At 51.1% G+C, this 18,572-nt stretch overlaps 8 protein-coding genes across 8 annotated transcripts; 3 read left to right on the forward strand and 5 right to left on the reverse strand.

The window, feature by feature from the left end:
* Positions 1 to 404: 404 nt before the first annotated feature.
* On the forward strand, positions 405 to 1,299 carry COCCADRAFT_102262 (uncharacterized protein; the record flags this gene model as incomplete). The annotated part of the gene is made up of 2 exons (XM_007716448.1): positions 405 to 585; positions 644 to 1,299. 2 exons carry the CDS (start codon positions 405 to 407, stop codon positions 1,297 to 1,299), a joined length of 837 nt encoding a protein of 278 aa, XP_007714638.1.
* Positions 1,300 to 2,636: 1,337 nt separating this feature from the next.
* Positions 2,637 to 5,085, forward strand: COCCADRAFT_102316 (uncharacterized protein; the record flags this gene model as incomplete). Its single annotated transcript, XM_007716449.1, has 5 exons — positions 2,637 to 2,919; positions 2,971 to 3,371; positions 3,452 to 3,759; positions 3,810 to 4,806; positions 4,921 to 5,085. The coding sequence occupies 5 exons, from the start codon at positions 2,637 to 2,639 to the stop codon at positions 5,083 to 5,085; spliced, it is 2,154 nt and encodes a 717-aa protein (XP_007714639.1).
* Positions 5,086 to 5,645: 560 nt separating this feature from the next.
* On the reverse strand, positions 5,646 to 6,417 carry COCCADRAFT_102273 (uncharacterized protein; the record flags this gene model as incomplete). Its single annotated transcript, XM_007716450.1, has 2 exons — positions 5,646 to 6,095; positions 6,208 to 6,417. The coding sequence occupies 2 exons, from the start codon at positions 6,415 to 6,417 to the stop codon at positions 5,646 to 5,648; spliced, it is 660 nt and encodes a 219-aa protein (XP_007714640.1).
* Positions 6,418 to 6,801: 384 nt separating this feature from the next.
* On the reverse strand, positions 6,802 to 7,899 carry COCCADRAFT_38800 (uncharacterized protein; the record flags this gene model as incomplete). The annotated part of the gene is made up of 3 exons (XM_007716451.1): positions 6,802 to 7,316; positions 7,372 to 7,614; positions 7,680 to 7,899. 3 exons carry the CDS (start codon positions 7,897 to 7,899, stop codon positions 6,802 to 6,804), a joined length of 978 nt encoding a protein of 325 aa, XP_007714641.1.
* A 965-nt stretch (positions 7,900 to 8,864) lies between these two features.
* On the reverse strand, positions 8,865 to 10,599 carry COCCADRAFT_102308 (uncharacterized protein; the record flags this gene model as incomplete). The annotated part of the gene is made up of 4 exons (XM_007716452.1): positions 8,865 to 9,516; positions 9,572 to 9,832; positions 9,889 to 10,327; positions 10,383 to 10,599. The coding sequence occupies 4 exons, from the start codon at positions 10,597 to 10,599 to the stop codon at positions 8,865 to 8,867; spliced, it is 1,569 nt and encodes a 522-aa protein (XP_007714642.1).
* Positions 10,600 to 11,414: 815 nt separating this feature from the next.
* On the reverse strand, positions 11,415 to 12,762 carry COCCADRAFT_102268 (glycoside hydrolase family 5 protein; the record flags this gene model as incomplete). Its single annotated transcript, XM_007716453.1, has 2 exons — positions 11,415 to 12,079; positions 12,159 to 12,762. 2 exons carry the CDS (start codon positions 12,760 to 12,762, stop codon positions 11,415 to 11,417), a joined length of 1,269 nt encoding a protein of 422 aa, XP_007714643.1.
* A 652-nt stretch (positions 12,763 to 13,414) lies between these two features.
* COCCADRAFT_38803 (glycoside hydrolase family 88 protein) lies at positions 13,415 to 15,014 on the forward strand (the record flags this gene model as incomplete). Its single annotated transcript, XM_007716454.1, has 4 exons — positions 13,415 to 13,461; positions 13,517 to 13,604; positions 13,666 to 14,140; positions 14,197 to 15,014. 4 exons carry the CDS (start codon positions 13,415 to 13,417, stop codon positions 15,012 to 15,014), a joined length of 1,428 nt encoding a protein of 475 aa, XP_007714644.1.
* A 642-nt stretch (positions 15,015 to 15,656) lies between these two features.
* Positions 15,657 to 17,485, reverse strand: COCCADRAFT_102286 (uncharacterized protein; the record flags this gene model as incomplete). The annotated part of the gene is made up of 3 exons (XM_007716455.1): positions 15,657 to 16,422; positions 16,469 to 16,904; positions 16,951 to 17,485. The coding sequence occupies 3 exons, from the start codon at positions 17,483 to 17,485 to the stop codon at positions 15,657 to 15,659; spliced, it is 1,737 nt and encodes a 578-aa protein (XP_007714645.1).
* Positions 17,486 to 18,572: the final 1,087 nt, after the last annotated feature.

Here is an 18,572-nt window from a genome sequence, read left to right on the forward strand (position 1 = left end):
GTCACCCAGTTACGTGCATCCATCCATATGTCACGCAAAACCCCGCCGTGCCGCAAGTATTCTACAAATTTGACATTTTAATTAGTCCTGAGCTGCCTCAATCGTTTTCGCAGCAGACATTCTTGGTTATGCCCTCCCCACACCCACCCCGCACTAAGATACTCATGCTATCGTGTCGTATTTACAAATGCCACCTACCGACGATAACCCGCGCGATTTGCGTCAATTATCGGAATGCTATTCCGACCATAACTAATAAAAGCCTCAGCCAAGTGTTTAATCGCGCAGGGAAAAGATTTATCTAGGAGGTTCCCTGAAGAATGTGTTGGCCATATAGACTTAACTTCATGAATCACATCTAACGATTGAATGATAAATATTAATCATTGACGGTGAGGAGAACGATGGCAGGAAAAACTCTGGTTGAAAAGTGGTACGATGCCCACGCCAAAGCTGAGGAGCATCGCTTGGACGAAGGACGCCTGGAGTTTGAAGTGACCAAGCGGGTTATCAATTCCTGCTTGTCTACGTTGGGTTTGCGGCGAGCGAAGATCTTAGACATCGGTGGTGGACCCGGCAGATATGGTCTAACACGCCTATTACTCAACCACTTTGAATATCGTAGCTAACTGAAATACTACAGCCATCACACTAGCAAACCAAGGCCATCAAGTCACGCTTAACGATCTCTCAGAAAAGAACCTAGACATTGCACGAAAAAACGCAGAAAAAGAAGCCGTCCACCTCAACGCCATCATCCACGCAAACGCACTCGACATCCCCCAGCACCCCCTCCTCAAAACCTCCCATGCCTCCTTCGACATAGTCCTCTGTCTCGGCCCTTTATACCACCTCACCGCGCCCGCAGACCGAGCATGCGTGATACGAAATTGCATCGAAATGGCCAAACCCGGCGGCTACATCCTGCTCGCCTACGTAACAATCTACGCCCACCTCCGCGATCTAGCAGTGCGCGAACCCGCGCGTCTCGCGCGTGAGTGGCAGTTTTATAGCCAGTACTTGCAAAGTGGGGAGTACACTCGCAATCCGGCTACGGCGTCTTTTCATGTGCAGCCTGCGGGTTTGCTAGATGAGTTTGCAGCGTTCCGAGGCGAAGTGGGTATGGAGAGGGTGGTGGGTTGTGAGGGATTTCTGGGGTCGGGGGGTGCGAAGGGGTTTGCGGGTTTGAGTGAGGGGGAGATGGAGAGGTGGGTGGATGTTGTGATGTTGAGTGCGGAGCGGGTGGAGACGAGGGGTTGTGCGGATCATTTGGTTGTGGTTCTGCGTAAGGGGACTTGAGTTATTTTTTTAAGATCTTTGTTTTTCCAGGTCCTAGGGCCGATCGTCTTAATCTGGGTTGTGTATCTCGTGTGGCATGTAAGAATGATGATTGTACGCTTTCTCTCTCTCTCTGGTCGGGCCGTAGCCATTACCTGACAAATGACCCATTGTCAACTGTATGTGGTCTTCGCTTTGTGGAAAATTCCCCTTTATAAGTATCTCGGAGGCTAGATGGCATTATATTGCTTACTACTCACTGATAGAGTGACAAAGTCCTTCTTTATCAAGAGCGCCAAGAATGAGACCGATGTGCTGTCTATCAAGACCGACACGGCCACGACTCGGATCTATATGAGTTGCTGAATAGCCTTTATACGTACTTGTCCTCCGTATTCTCTATATACTCCGGAAAGTCGTCTTCATTGAGTCAAGACAATCCAGAAAGCTAGCCAGGATAGGTTGTCCTTGAAAGCGTCACATCACCCCTTGTGGAGAGACGAACGCATAGCTGCCAAGACGTGACAGTCCTTATCGTTAGCAATGAACACGTGCATATAACTCAGTGTAAAGGCCATATCAAGCCAGCCAACCAGATGGAGGATGTACAGGATGTCTACAATGGTTGTCCACTCCATCCTCAGAAGTGTCTCACCATGGCATGGTGGTCCGTGCCAAGCACCTGTCATCTCCGTGTTGGCAACACCACGGTATCTCCCGGACGGCACCACCAACCGTCTTGTGTAGCTTCCATCCAAGAGATCAACATACGGCATTATGGGAACCAATCATGCACAATGGCCTCTCTCGAATCAATGTGACTTCACCCACCTGCAAGCCTATGAACCCCGACAATAGAGACTGAACCTAGCGACCCCAAAATACCCCGCTATCAACTCAAGCTTTTCAGCGTCTTGGAAACATTGCCTCTGCCGCGGCCATTGATTCTGGCTAGCCCTGCAAGTGGGCTGTCAGCCATGCCATTAGAGCCCGTTTGTTCATGCGAAGAAACCAAACATGTTTCGAGCATATACTCCCCCACAGCGACCATCTAGGATCCCTAGAAGGAGATTACACTTCCTCCGGGCAGTCATCAAATCAGCAGCTTCGAAAAACGGTAACGCATAAAGTAGCCATTGCACAGCCTAGGACGTCATACATCTGCAGGTGGGGAAAGAGTTGCACCGTAGACCGTTAATCTCACGAAGCTTCTATATAGTCGATGGCATCATTTTCCAAATGTGCACTGCAGCGGCGCTTGCTCAGTCCCTCTTTCTGTCCCAGTGACATTCACTCTTTCAGTCTACATTCGTTCTTTTGATCTTGAAGGTCTTTCCATTCTTTCTCGGCTGGCCACGATGAAATCATTCGCTTCTCTTGTTGCTGGGTCCATTGCCTTACTTTCTTTTCTGAGCAGCACACACGCTGCATTCAACCACACTGATGGACCTTCTTGTGGCGCCCCAAAGCCAGATGACAGCTACTTCAGCGTTGTCGGAGTACAGGGGACCGGGGTGCATCCGCGCATGGAGCTCCGAGAGCTTCAGCAAGATGCTGAACTTTGGAACATGTTTATACTCGCATTTGCTCGGTTCCAGGCCATGGATCAATCTCAGAAGACTTCGTACTATGAGATTGCAGGTAAGAAATATCACAGCTCTAATAAGACTCCTCTTTTCTGAACATTTCAAGGGATACATGGAGTACCTTTTGGGCAGTGGGATAACGTTAAAGGTATCCCTGGCCAAGAGAAGATGGGCTACTGCCCCCATTCATCTAACATCTTTGGCACATGGCACCGCCCGTACCTCGCACTGTTTGAGCAGATTCTCCACGACCGCGCAGTCGACGTTGCCAAAGAGTACCCTATCGGCCAGGCTCGTAACAAAGCTTTGAAGATCGCGGCTCGAGTACGCCTTCCATTCTGGGACTGGGCGAGAAAGCCGTTGAAATCAGATGAAGGTGTGATTCCGGCGACTTTGCGAGTTCCATGCCTTTCAGTCACACATCCGAATGGGACTGTGGGAGAAATCCCGAATCCCCTCTTCCGATACGATTTCAATCCTGTGCCCCAAAAGGTCTTTGCTGAACTGGTATGTGATCTTACTACTCTACTTAAACAACGGGTAGAAACTATCTCGTAAATACGTACAAAGTACTAACGCTGTTCCAGGTCGAGTATGAATTCAAGGAGTGGAATCATACTCTTCGCTATCCGCTCAACCCTTACTTCGCCAATGCCACTAGTCGTGACGATGATGTCAACGTGGTAATAGGCAAGCAGCAGGATAGTATTCGTGATACTGTCTATAAGCTGCTCACGACCTACCAAACCTATAACCAAGTGAGCAACAGGGCCAATGGTGGTAGTATTGGCAACTTTGAAAGCGTTCATGACGGTGTACACAACGTGTTTGGACTCGGACACATGGGAATTATAGAAGTGTCTGCATTTGATCCTGTCTTTTGGTTCCATCACTGGTATGTCACATTACTCGGAGAAAACAAAAGCTCATTCTGACAAAGTCCAGCAACGTTGATCGGCTTCTGGCGCTGTTCCAGGCTCGCTACCCTGATACCTATGTCGAAGATTCCAAACAAGATCGAGGAACGTTTGCTATTGCCAGAGGCAGTGTTATAGGGGCAGCCTCCACTCTGCCACCATTCCACATGAATGCTCTGGGCGACATGTGGACGTCTACCACGTCACGCGACTGGACTGCCTTTGGCTACACTTATCCCGAGCTTGTTGGTAACCCAAGCAATGAGACACTTACTTCTACTATCAACCAGTTGTACAAGCCACAGACACCCGCTCTGCCAATCAGCAACTCAACCCAACCAGGAAACACAACCTTGCCAGCTCCAGTGGGCAAGAATGCTACCATACCAGCTATCGATTGGTCTTGCGAGGTTAACATGCCAGCCAATATCCACATCTCGTACTCCGTCCGCGCCTTCCTTGGTGAACCAAGTTCCAACCCAACCGACTGGCCAACCGACGACAACTGCATCGGCCAACTCGCTGCAATGTCCTCTCCTCGCTCCAACTCCGCTCTCACCGTAGCCGGCAACATCGGGCTTTCCGACGCCCTAATGCGTAAGCACAAATCCGGGAAACTCAAAGACCTCAAGAAAGAAACAGTCGAAGCCTATCTCAAAGAAAACTTCAGCTGGCGCATCCAAGCCCTCGACCTTACCGAAATCCCACGCAACAAGCCCCCTCCAGGCCTCAACGTCACCATCCGCAACGTCGCAGTCAGTATCCCTAAATCAGACACCCAAGTCCCCATCTCGCACGGCAACGTGCAGTACAATACGGATATCAGTGGAAACCCTCCTGTGTACAATGGACCGGGCCCCGATGGCACGAATACGACACTACCCGATCACCAGATGACGGGCCAGTACGACGCCATTGCCGGGAAATTTGTATGGAAAAATGCGACTCTGGTATCCGAGATTGAGAATTCAGATGTGCCAAGGCAGATGCCCGAGAATGTGCTGTTGAAGCCGATTAGTGTGCCAGTAGGGAACAACGGGACTTCTGCTACGTCGGCACCGGTGGCTTCGTCGGTTGTAGCATCTGTGCCTACATCCTCTTTGTCTGTGTCGTCTGCGGCTTCTTCTTCCGTCAAGAAGTCTGCAGCGGTATCGTCTTCTTCACCCACATCATCCACTCACACGTCAATCGCTACATCCCCAACTGCACCTAAACCCTCTCCAGCCCCTACAGCCCCTGCGGCCCCTGCAGACCCCCAGACAACAGTCGTCACATCCGTCATCATCGAGTATGTGACTGTATGATAGATACTTGCAACCCGCCAAGTCTCTTCCGTTCTTTCTGCCAGAGTAGCACATTCCCCTCTTTTTTTCCAAACAACAGTGCATCGTCGCACTATTCACGCTCTTTTCTATCTTGCTGTATATAACACACATTCGTTTCGATCGCGTACGTAAGAGTTCAGTACCGGTTCTTGGTAACTGGACATTCATACGCAGTACCCTCGTTTTCTCCATGACGACTATGAGAAATGGAACAAAGTCCACTCGCTTTAAATATCTGTCTTTTTTTCTCTTTTGAGATATTGTCTGCCTAGTGAATGTGTGAAGTCTCAAATGTACTTGGCCAGTGATGAAACCGACCATGGTCACCGATAGATACTGATTGGAAAGAACCATTATAACCATGATTTTGAATTTTTATTCTTGGTATAATATCCCCTCCCAACGCCGCTTCAATTGCCATTGCCTGCCAAGTATGCAATCCATAACGCTGTTCGTACACGTGCCTTTTCCCTCTGCTTTCTTCCTTCACAACTTCTTGTACACACATGCCCTGCAACCCCTTAATCCCGTGCATGCATCTAGATAAGATGCTTGCTCCTGAAATAAGCCCTGAGGTAAATAATCTGCCACGCACCCAGTCCGACCAGCATGCCCATGGTGCCAACAGCAAACCACTTGACTCTCTCATTGGTACTCTCATTCGTATCCCTAAGCCTCTGCTCACGCCACCTCAAGTAATCCATTTCCCGGACAATCTCGCCGACGACCTCTTCGATCCTACGCAGTTCGGCTTCGACGGGCTTGAGCTTCTCGCTGGCGGAGATGGCGTTCCAGTCCTTTGCGTCGGCACCAATGTCAATGTCGAGTTCGACATGGCGGGGCTTGATCGACTTGGACGACGAGGCAGATGTGAAGATGTTGGCGAAGCAGACGTCGAAGACCGAGTCGGCGTGCGAGGTGAATGCGTAGCGGTTCTCGCCTACTACGTCCTTGGGGCGGTGGTAGTCGTTGCCCATTGCGTCGCGGATCTAGAAGATTTTCTCGTTAGCAAATCATTCCCATCGGTAGAATGGGCGTATAGATATCATGGGGAATGCAATTGTGTCCGCATATCGTGCCTGGATTCAAGAAAAAACATACATGCATATCAACCCTCTGGCCATCTCCCCTGTACCCATCCAGTATCGCCGTGACAACCACCAACTGCTCCTTTGCAACAAAATTCCTAATGCATCGCTCGTATCGGGCAGATTCGCGTTCAGCCACTGGATGAAGGTCGAATTTGAGGGCCGCTGTGAGAGGGAGAAGGGTGAGCAGCAGGTAGCTGACGAGGCGTGCTAACCGGTCCATTGTTGAATTGGTTGGGGGTCCTGGGATTTGTTGAGAGCTGCAGCGCTTGCAAGCCCGACGTTTTGTTGTGCCTCTCTCACTCTCTCTGTGAAAGGGCGCTCGTGGAATTGTACAGCTGTCGCAAGGGGAGCGCGGAAGGACAGATAGTCCGATTGTAAACTAGAGCCGATGCGGGTAAAGGCGCTGGTGGGGCCCATGCACCCTGATTGTAGTACCCTCGACATCGACAACACGTGGAGACTGCTACACCATGGTACAAAGTACGACAAGAAACAAATTCCGTGTTACATCAAGACTGATGATACACCACCAACCATACAAACCCCAGAATAATCGCAGAAAAACGCTCAAAATGCTCAAGGCCAACAAACTAACCCCATCCTCTCACCAAGCAGTCGTTCCCCCATCAATCTTCAAATCATGTCCCGTCATATAACTACTCGCACCACTCAACATAAACAATCCCACCGCCTTATACTCCTCGGGCTTACTCAACCGTCCTAGCATACTATTATTCTCCCACTCCCTGGGATCCGCCTCGCCCGCATCGAAATTCGCCTGAACCATCGGCGTAACAATATGCCCCGGGCTCAGCGAATTGACTCGAATGCCCCCAGACCCGTCTTCGTTCTTCCTGCCCCACTCCATGGCCAAGTTGCGTGCTAGTTGGACGACAGCTGCTTTTGAAGAGTTGTACACGGAGGCGAGGAAACCCCGGTTTGCGATTGTGCCGCTCATGGATGCGACGAGGCAGATTGAACCTTGGATTTTGTAGCGCAGCATTTGGCGGGCGCATTCGCGGGCAGTGAGGAAGACGCCGGTGAAGTTCACGTCGAGCATTTTTGCAATGTCTTCTTTGCGGAAGTCGAGCGCGGGGGTGACTTGTTGGACTGCTGCGGCTGTGGAACGAGTTAGTTGGTTTGTGGTGATTGCTGGAAATAGGTGTTGTCCTACCTGCGATGAGACCATCTAGTCTTTGTTTTTGATCTGCGATATCTTGGATACATTTTTGAATGGCTTCGTCGTGAGTAACGTCAACGGTGTGGTATTCCAAACCTGCATCATTGGAACTGTTCGCTCGTGCTTGCGCTTCTTGAAATGCTTTGGAAGGCTCTGGTAATCGATCGAGACAGTGGACTCTGCCACCGGCTTCTACGAGACCTTCTGCCATACATAGTCCTAGGCCGTCACCTCCGCCTGTCGGAATCTTAGCATTAACCCGAAATGCACAGCGTCTCTATAGACTGAACGGAATTTTGTACCTGAAACGACGAAGACTTTTCCAGAAAGATCGAAAGGGCCAAGTCTCTTCTCTCCTCCATTCTCAGCCTTGTTGCGTTGAACTCGAGGTAGACCCGCATCCAAACTCGACGCAAACGTCCTGCGCTGAAGAGACGCTGTAATTGGCCGTATGCGGAATGCAGGCGGAACCGGACGCGCAAAGCGGCACATCAACATATTCGAAGTGCGAAGAACAGCCATTACTCGTTTGAGGAATAATTAAGATAGATATCGTAGTATAGCAAAAATATACAAAGTAAGGATACAAGGCCACTACAACGACCCAAAACCAGGGCCGCCAGGAGTCTATGTAGGAGTACCATCTCACGACAATTACAACATGATGTAATAGCACCTTCATACGCGTCCCCCATTTCCCCTTGGCCTCGTAAACTCAAAAAAAAGACATCGTGCCTTGCGACCGCGGGCGATCCCAAAGGGTACGTACTCATACTATTCCCATTTCCCACCCAACCCTTGCCGGGCGCATGGGTCCAGTCCTGCCCCTCCAATTGGCAAAAAGACCACTCCAAACTAACCGAAATCCCGCGCAAGCCCGCTGCACGCTTTATTTCATGCAAGAAATCTTGCTTCGTTAACGTTGGATTGCGGCGTAGTTGGTTCCAGGGCGGGGGGATCCTAGATGGCCCGAAAATTGCGGGGGTTGGAGGAGCCGCAGAACAAGGGGATTTGTGGGGTGCGCGCGTGTGTGATTGGATGGAAGGGGGGGTTTTTGTGCTACGACAGGTCGACATCATTGTGATTTAACATGGCATTTTTGAAGCATTTGTTCATGCGAAATTGGGGGATTTGCCCATCGTAGGGTAGATGTAATTGTTGTGTCGGTGTGGAGTACGTACCTGCGGGATTCGCGTTAGGCTTCCGCGGCGTTCCATGTTTAGGTGGATTTTGCGTTATGTTGACGATATTGGAAGGGGGAGTGCGAAACAAGAAAAATTGTTCTGGGAAATGGTTTTTTTATGATGCTCTGCTCGTATAACGCTCGCCAGCAGTGGCAGCTATTCGTAACCTGACGAATTTTGGAAGTTGGTAAGAGATGTCCGGCATGGAGTAATACACTGCGATCTTCAATCAGCAATGGCATTGTCCTGAATAGTCACAGGTAACACAAAACTAGACTCGCATCAATTGGATACTCCACCACTTTATCTCCTCAACTCCCCATGCTCCGCCTCGGCCCCATCTTTGTCATACACATCCACCCCCACCATATCCTCATCACTCTTCATCATCTCTCCAACCGAAAGCACCTGCTTCCTCTTCTCACTCATCTTATACAAATACTGCATAATCAGGAACGTAGCCCAGCACCCAACAATAAAGCAAATATTAACCGCATACCCCTTCTTCCATCTCGGGCCTTCAACAATCGGAAATACCGTAATGGGATAAAATGAAAACACCGCCCATCCGGCCGTCAGCATCGCACCTACGGTCACCGCACGTGCCTCAGCATCATCGCGCAGTGCCATGTTGATGAAAGGCATGAGTATAGGCGTTATTGCTGCTGATACGCCGAGAAGGTAATAGCAGGCAAAGTGATAGCCCTTAGGTATGTTCCAAACCAACAGGGAGATGTTCGCTATGATGTAAATGGTTTGGACGATGGAGAAGATGGACCAGAGCGGGTACACCATGCAGAGCGAAGTTGCAAGTAGAGCGGCGAACACAGAGACACCCTGAGCACCGGTAGGGATGGTGTTGATCTGCGGCACAGTATATGCGCCTGGATGCTTTGCCGTGAGATCTTTAAGCCAGATGGCCATCTGTCCATGGGGGTAGGACGAAGACAAGAAACTGGTTCTGGGTGTTAGTGGGGATGGAGCCTGCTGCAGATGATATGGAGACATACAAGGTGTAGCAGAGGATGCCCATGTAGAATTCCCAGCGCGTGAATGTGCGCTTTGCCACGGTCCAGCTTAGCTCTTTGCTAGGCGACACACCTGCGTTGACCATACGAGACCGTGCTAATTCGTGCTCTTTAGGCGTGAGCCACCATGGCTTCTTGCTACTTGGAAGACCGGGGAAAATAAAGTACCCGGCTAGAGCGATGGGTAGGGAAATCACCCCGTCGATGATGAAGAGCCAGCGCCATCCTGCCATGCCACGAACCCTACGATACGTCAGAATGTTAGATCTTTTTGGAAGTTCATAATCACGGTTACCTACCCGTTCAAATTCTTGTAGGCCGCGGCTTGCAGGTAACCACCAAACATAACGGCAATGTTATTAGAGACAAACCAGACTCCAGTGCGCTTAAACACCTCTTCAGGCCTGTACCAAGAACCCAAAACGTACGTCGTACCGGATGCCACGGGAGTTTCGAGTAGACCAAGTAAGAAGCGAGTGCCATATATATCGTTTCTGCTCCGCATCTGACTCTGGCAAAAAGTCACAATTGACCAGAGTACTTCCATGGTGGGCAAATAGTACTTTGCGACTCTCGGTCTGGAAAGGAGCAGCAAAGAAGGGACCTGGAAGACAAGGTACCCCACGTTGTAGAAAGTGTCGAAGAGCGAGTACTCGTTTCCATACAGCTCGAGCTCTTCTTTCATACCGGAAACGTAGGCGTTTTTGATGTTTGACGAGTCGAGCCATTTCAGGAAGACTGCGGGTGTCGGCTCTTAGTTTGGGTTGGGAAATATTCTCAGAGAGTTACATACACATGAAGGAGCAGAACGTCAAGAGGCATGCGTCCATCTTCCTCAGAAGTTTCCTCTCTTCTGGCGAATAATGCTTAGGATACCATTCCCAAAGGTACATCCACGCCTTCCATGGCGACCTCTTGGGTGCCTCGGCTGGCGCGATGACACTAGTGTCGAATTCGTCTGTCCTGTCGGCGACGCCAGTAGTCTCTCTCCTAGGCTGCGTATCCGCCATTATTGTCGTTGTGTCGCCGTTGTTGTTGTTATGGGTGAGGTCAATATACCTCGGCGTGACTTCGGGGATATGGGTTGCAAAAAAGACGGGGCCCTTGTGAGATGAGATGCAAACATTGGCTCGTACCCCAGAATTTCGTCTAATAAATAGCTCCCGCTGTTGTGGACAAAGACTCGGGAATTGAGTGGGGGATCTGGGGGATCTGGGAAAACGGGCACCGGGTAATTCCTGTTTTTGGATGGCTGCCGCGGGGATGGGTCCTTCGTATACGGCTATCTCACATCTGCTGCCGAAGACGGGAACACCCTTGCGTCAGGCGGCCACCAGCTGTGGAGAGGCTGACATTACGACGGATAAAGTGTGGAGTAGCGAATTGAAGCTCAGACTGTTATGTGAGGAGGCTGCTTGGCGAGCGTGGTATCAAGGTAGCGTACGTTTTTACGGAAGGGCTAGGTCCCTCGGCCCGTTGTTCGCCTAAATTCACTGGAGGAAAATTTTGATACGAGATGCTATGTGAAGAAACTGTGCATCGTACATGATGCATACTGCATCCTTCTTTGTCTGCTGTACCATTGATAAAGAAGCTGGCATGCGTGCATGACGCCATACAGGCACTAGCGACATCGAGGATTCACGTAGGATAAGATTCCTCTTGGAAGTTCGGCGTCATCTCAATCCCTTTCTTCACATCACGTCACTAGGTTAAAATCATGAAAGGAATTTATTGAGACATAGGTATTTCTTACTGAACCGCGTTATTCTACCTCATGTAGGATCGACCAGAAGTATACCAACGTGGTTCAACATACCATCTCCTATTTCAAGGCAGCTATCATCTTGAACAGACTATTCTCAAGAGTGACAGGCGACCTGATAGCCGTCCAGTCGTAGTCAAGTATGCCCCAAGCTTCATCTGCACCAACAAGTGTGTTAGGCTGCCTATTCGGTCGCGTTTGGAGGTAGAAGCTACCGCAAAGCTCCCAATGTTGCCAGCCAACCTTGTACTCTTTGACCATCTCCACCAGACACTTGGCATATGTTGTTTGGTTCCAGTAAACGCCGTTGTTGATAAAGCCCCACTCGGAAATGACCATTGGAAAGACATACTTGGTCGCTGGGTCACTGGCATTGACAGCCTGGAATCCACTCTGGTACCATTTTCTCTTGAACGTCTGGCAGTCATCTTTCGTTCCCTCAAAGTCGTACTTGTGAATCTCCAGCACAATCTTGTTCTTCCACGCGAAGTCGCTTGGGACAAACGTGGCCTTCTTATTGGCAGTAGAGGTACCAGCGGTTCCGCTAAGCGTCTTGCCAAGTGGTATAGGATCAATGTAAGTATCGTATGAGAGTCCAGAAAAGAATAACAGGGCATCCGGGTCAGCTTGGTGGACGGCATTGGCAGCACTTGTCATGTGGATATACCACGTGTACCAGTCTACAGGCTCAGCGCCCGTAGCAGACCGCAACTCATTGCGTAAACCTATCGAGGAAAATGTGGGCCAGTTTTCCTTTGCCTGGATTTGTTAGCTTTGAGCAAGGGTGTTGGCCGCGGAAGGTACTTGCGTGTTTTGCCATAAACGCCAAACCTCGCTTCCATTTTTCAACGTCAAAGTATCTTTCTCCAAACCACCCATTTCCATCGTTCTCGCCGCAGCACCAGAAAGCCTTGCTCACGTGATTGTCAAGGTGGAGAACGATACCTTGGCGCGCCAGCTCTTTAGCGACAGCATCCCATACCTGCAGTCTAGTAGTGTTTTTGGTGAATTGCGGATTGTTTTTCAAAATGGAGTTCAAAACGGTCGTCCCGTTGGCACCAGGAATAGATCTTAGGACGCTCCTCTCCAGAGTCTGGTTCGGGCTGTTTGCCAAGTAGTCATCGATCATCTCAATGGCAAATGGCATTCGCACAGAATTAAGACCGAGCTTTGGGAACCAAGATACAATTTTTTCGATGGAGGAGTGTTGAAGGCCTTCCGGTATCATGATCTCCTGATGGCCAGGCCAGTTCGTCGACATGAAGTGGAAGACATTTCCATTGGCGTCGAGGATGTCTCGGCCCTTGGTGAATAATGGAAGTGCAGGGGCTGCCCTTTTCGACTCGTGTTGCGGCACAGCAGTGGCCAAGGATCCCAACAAGAGCCCCCAGATAATGTAGAAAAACATCATGAAGACGAAGATGCGAAGGATTTGACGAGGCCCCCAGCGGCCTTTTTACCTTTTCACATACTGTCTATAGGCTAACAGTAATTTGGGAATAATTTAATTTATAGCGGCCATACTAATTATTCCGTGTATCAAGTTAAGCCTAGGGGCCCCAGGCGTTTTTAGTAGCGTGATCTGCCGAACTTATATCAATAGCGTGCTCAGTCTAGTATGGATTATCTCGAGTTCCAGCATCTACCGAAAACAGGAGCAAACGAACGATGCAAACCTCGACTTGGGTGACGTTCCTGTAGCGGATGGATTACCTTGGTCGTAAACGGGCAGGATGCGGGCATCGGAACAATGCAGATCCCATGACTAGTCGTCAGCCCAACTTTGTTGGAACGAGATAACCCGACGTCGTCGAAATAAGCCACGAAAATATGCGCGCGTCTACAAATATGAGTTTGGTGCCTGAGAGGGGGCTACTTCTACTGGAATCTCCCCCGTCGCGTTTCTTTCAACTCGAGTGAACACCCTAGGAACTATTGTTTAACCTATCTTGAAACATTACCGCATTGAGGGGCCGTTTTACACACAATCACGACATCATCAACGCACCCATTGCAGATATAGTCAACTTACGCGTGTTTACCAACAAGTGAAAAAAAAAATGGGTGACGCTGTACAAGAAATCAACAGAAATGTCCCAGCCGCAGTGTAAGAAGCACTCCGTTCACACTGATAGTACCCTCTTCTAACCCCTCATAACCAGTATCAAAAACATCGATCTCAGCGCCATCTTCTCCGAAAACGTCCTCGCCAAAATCATCCAAGTAGCCCAACGAGGCCTAAAGAAATCAGTTGCGTAACCCTCTTCCCCCACCACCAATTTAATTCTCAACCTAACAAACCTACTCTCAGGCCCCCTTACCTTCCTACCCCCACACAGTCCCCCAAACAGGCCCCAATGCCGGCCACTACGAAGAACGCGAGGCCCTCTTCTGGACCTGCGGTTTCTTCCCGGGCAGCATCTACACCCTGCTAGAACGCTGCATGAAATACCCACAGTCCCTCTCCGTACCCCCTCAACTCCGGCCTACAATGCAAGAATACCTCTTGAAACTCGGGCGCCACCACAGCGTCGCCATAGCCCAAATGTCGCGCCGAACAGACACTCACGACATGGGCTTCATCGTGCAACCCGCCCTGCAGCGCGACTGGGAACTAACCGGCAACAAAGCGAGTCTAGACGCCGTCATCAATGCAGCCGAGGCCCTCGCATCGCGGTACGACGAGCGTGTGCATGCGATTCGGAGTTGGGACGGTGCCGTCAACGATCGCTACAGCATCACCGACATGCAGGAAAACTTTCTCGTCATTATAGATAGCATGTGTAGTGCGTCCCCCCTTTCCCTCCCTGTTTCCAGCGAAACTAACGGAGAAGAAAAAAAGATCTCGACCTCCTTTACTTTGCCGCTCACACAATTTCCTCCCCCCATCTCTCCCACATAGCAACAACCCACGCCAACCGCATAACCCACGAAATCCTCCGCGAAGACTATTCGTCCTATCACCTCGTCAACTTCAGCCCAAGCACGGGGCTCGTGCAGGCTAAAATGACGAATCAGGGCCATGCGGATGCGTCGACGTGGAGTCGTGGGCAAGCATGGTCTGTAATGGGCTTCGCACAGACGTATGCGTGGACCAAAGACGTAGAGTTTCTTACTACGGCGATTGGATGTGCAAGGTATTTTTTGAAGAGATGCGAGGAGGGCAAGGGCAAGTGGGTGTGCGAGTTGGTCCCCAGGTGGGATTTCGATGCTCCGACTGTGAAAGGGGTGGAGGAGGAAGAAGAAGAGGAAGGGGAGAGGGGCCCGCTGAGGGATGTATCCGCGGGTGTGATTGCCGCGAATGGGTTACTGATTATACATCAGGCATTGCAAGGGTTGGATGCGAAGACTGCGGCGGAAATGGCGGGTGGAGTCGATTTTCTGGAGACAGCGCTGCAGATTGTCGCGCAGACGATTGAGTATGCGTATGATGGGGATTTGGCACTGTTTGAAGTGCGCGGTGAGGGAAAGGTGAATGGGGGTGCGAGTGGTAGGGAGGATGTGGTGGTCAAGGAATCGTCGTTTGATGGCATACTGCGACACAGTACGACGAATTGGAATGAGCATGCGCACCAAAAGTACAAGGATCATGGGCTGGTGTACGCGGATTACTATTTGCTGGAGTTTGGAAATAAGCTGTTGAGGGCAGGGCTAATTTAGCGGCTTTCTCTTATCTTTTTCATACTATAAAAAGAATTATACATAGCAATATTCCATAGTTAGTACTGCTTTGATACTACATAATTCCAAAAAAAACGTTTCACTCCCAACAATGCGTTCAGCAGCACTAAACATAAACAAGAACCCTATAAAGTACAACCACTTGGATTGCTGTTTACATAAACGACATGTACAAAAGGCTTTTGCAGCAAATGTACGTTACATGCAAGGAAAACGCTAAACCAATCATCCAATTCCATCCCATCCCATTCCAATCCAACCGAATTCAACTGAACTCAATTCAATTCAATCCATGCCATGTACGCCTCCACTCCTTTGTTTCGCCTGCTATAATAGCAACAACAACAACAAGAACCAGAATCTCGCTGTAATGCACAAAGAGGGAAGCCACATTTTCGCTAATGTGTGAGTATGTTTGTGACGCCTGCAAACTCCGCCAATGGATAAAAGCACGCAAGAAGAATCCCGAGGTCTCGTTTGTCTATACCAAGTCGCTTGCAATGCTAGAAAGGACAGATGAAACGAGACAAGGATATGCCCCTCAATGCGCCAGAAACCAGAGTCTATAGTTGGAAAACGGGAGACGAAGAGCTAATAATTCGAGGTGAGAGACGGGCAGGTTTAGTGGTCACCCTCGTCAATCTCTTCCTCTTTGCCACCAGCTGTAATGGCGATGCGCTTTTTGGGCTCGCCCCATAATTGCTGGAGGACTTTCTTCTTTTGGCCGTCTCGGAGGTTTTTCAGAAATCCATAGGTTCCTGTAAGGTCGTTGAGCTGTTGCTCCAAGCCGAAGCTGTTGCTCTGTGCCCGGCGGATGAGGGGGCTGATGAGGTTTTTGCGCGCCTTGTCCAATTGGTCTTTGACGGAGTGGATGATTTGGATGTGGCCCTTGAGCTCAGATTTGTTGATCAAAGTGGATGCGCGGACATCCTTGAGGAGCTTCAGGTTCCTCTCGTACTTCTTAATCTTCATCTTGTTGTTGATGGTCATGCGCCACATGGACGCGAGGAACTCGTCTTTTCTGTTTGCGAGCGAGTCCTCTTCCTTCGCAACAGAGCGATGGAGGTTGTGGAATTGCCGGTCCACGCTTTCGAAGAGCTGGAACAGCACGTCTGCGCGCGCGAGCTCGTTTGCAATGTTCTCTTCTAGCGTGGAGAGGAGATAGTCAAATGTGCGTTGCAGAGTGGCTTTGGAGCGCTGCTGGGTAGTGTGGCCGAGAACATCATTTACCACACGCCCTATTGCAGTGGGGGATCCATTGCGCTCAAGCAGGCCGATCTTGCTCAGACCGCCATGCACGTTTCCGATGATTGTATCAATCACACCAATCTTGGGGCCTTGTATGCTCTGCAACTCGCGCTTGGCCCACTCCATGGTGATAAGGATGCTACAATCATTAGTGGGTGTGTGAGCGTCGAGCGATGTATACCTACGAGTCCATATCACCGTCCACGTTTGTGAAGAAGCTCGTAATCTTCTCAGACAAGATCTTGAGGCTGTCGCCCAAGTCGTCGAGCTGGTCAATGATGACCGAGGACGCCGACATATTTGTCGCTCGAACGCTCTCTCCTAAATCTTGGACAGCGATACTTGCCTCTGCGAGCTCGCGCGACCGCGGTATTACATTTTCGGACGCGTAGAGAAGCGGCTCAAACTGCTTGGCCATGTTGGCGACGTTTGCGACGTCTGGAATTAGACTGGCTGTCCAGGGCTGCAGAAGGATCCATGACAGCAGGACAGTTGCAACGGTAAGAATGACGTTTGCTCTTGACTTGGTGAAGATGTGAAGGCCACTGGCAAAAGTAGAAATGGTTTCTTCAATGGGTGCGGTACGAAACTTGGCTTCTCCTCTGTAAGCAAAGCGCATGACTAAGGCTGTCAGTTTCTACAGCGCGCATTGGTAGGGACGACTTACAACCCTCTGATAGACCGTCCTGGTCATGATGCGACAGCTCCAGCTCCTTTCCTGGGAGCGCGCATGGGCTTGGAGTGGGCGGGGTGGGGTGGTCGTCGACGACGACAGGACTCTGGAGGCGCGAGGCGATGCTGGTGGACAGGAACCTCTGTTCTTCTTCTGGTATGGGCTCTGGACTTGTGCGCGGCGTCTGCTTGTATGGCGACTCGGGCAATGGTATGCGCGAGGGAGTGACTTCGCGATCAGTGCGGTAGTCGAATGGCGACCTGGAGGGGCTGTTGCGCATTGCGCTCTCGCCCAGCAGCGACTTGCGGTACCAGTGGTTGCTGGACTGTGATTTCTGCCAGGCTGGAGGGGCCCAAGGGCCGTCCGACTCGGTCTCGGAGTCTGGGTCGTCCTGGGGTACGCTCCATCGCGACGAGTGCATGTTGGAGCGGCTGCTGTAGGCCGAGTGCATGCTGCGCTCGGGGTCAAAAGCCTCGAGCGAGGCGCTGAGAGAGGGGATGTCGTGTTCATACAGACTCCCGCGATCCATTGTGTCAATCATGCTGGGGTGCGCCGTGGTGGGCTGCAGTTGCTGTATCGATAACGGAGGGTGTGGAGGGGAGGAGGCTGGTGCGCAATCGGGATTACTGTAAGTACGCTGGGTCCACTAGGTCGAGGGTCTGCGGGTCTGCAGGCACACGGGGAGCACCCTTGTGACGCGACAATCGGGGCGAGCACCTTGCAGCAATGTCGAGGGTGCCTAGCGCTTGGGGCAAGTGAGCTTGAGAGAGAAGAGAGAAGGGCGAGCGGGAATGCGCTCATGGTGCGAGTACAGTGCAGGCTGGAGCGGGCCCGTCACCGCTCTCTCTGGCCTGCGATAAGCTAATTAGGCCGGGTGTGCAAGATCAACGGCGGCCAGCGTGCTGCCTGCCAGTCTGCCCACTGCCTGCCTACCGCTGCAGCGGGGTGAAACAAGAGTGGCTGGGCTGGATGGTCACATGGTTGGCTGTCGTCTCTCCGGCCTAGTGCGGGGAAGACTGACGGCTGCTGGCGGATTGCCGCTCGCCATGCTGCGCCCGCCTTGCACGCCTACGATGCATGCGGCGACCGTGACAGGAGCTTAAAGATACTTGCCATATTACATCCAGTCTTACCCTCTCCCACCACGACCGTCGTGGTACGCCATGCGGGGTTGCGCCCCTCCGATTGGCTCCAGCCACACACGCCCAGCGCGCGCGGGGGGAGGGGGAGGGATACTAACTATGCCAATGCTACTGTACTTGCTGCGAGCACGGCGGGCGGGCGGGGCACGGGCACTGGCGCTGGCACTGGGAATCGCCCAGACTCGCTGCGCTCAACGCCTGCCTGTGTAGTGTATACATACATGTCTGTGTATGCAAAGTCCCACCCCGCTTCTCCGCCACCGTGTAGAGACAGCGCAAGACACGCACAGCCAAAACAAAACAAAAAATAACGACGCCATCGGCATCGGCATCGTCCATGGCAGTGCGATAGAGCGACTGGTGGTGGCGTGCCATAGCCAACGCTAGCGCCGTCGGAGCTGCCCCAGCAAAAAGCAATAATCATGTGCCCTCCTCATACGTTGAGCATTGCTCAATGCGCTTTCCAAAGCCCAC

This window comes from Bipolaris zeicola (assembly GCF_000523435.1).
Source record: "Bipolaris zeicola 26-R-13 unplaced genomic scaffold scaffold_140, whole genome shotgun sequence".
In the NCBI taxonomy this organism is placed as follows: Eukaryota; Fungi; Ascomycota; class Dothideomycetes; order Pleosporales; family Pleosporaceae; genus Bipolaris; species Bipolaris zeicola.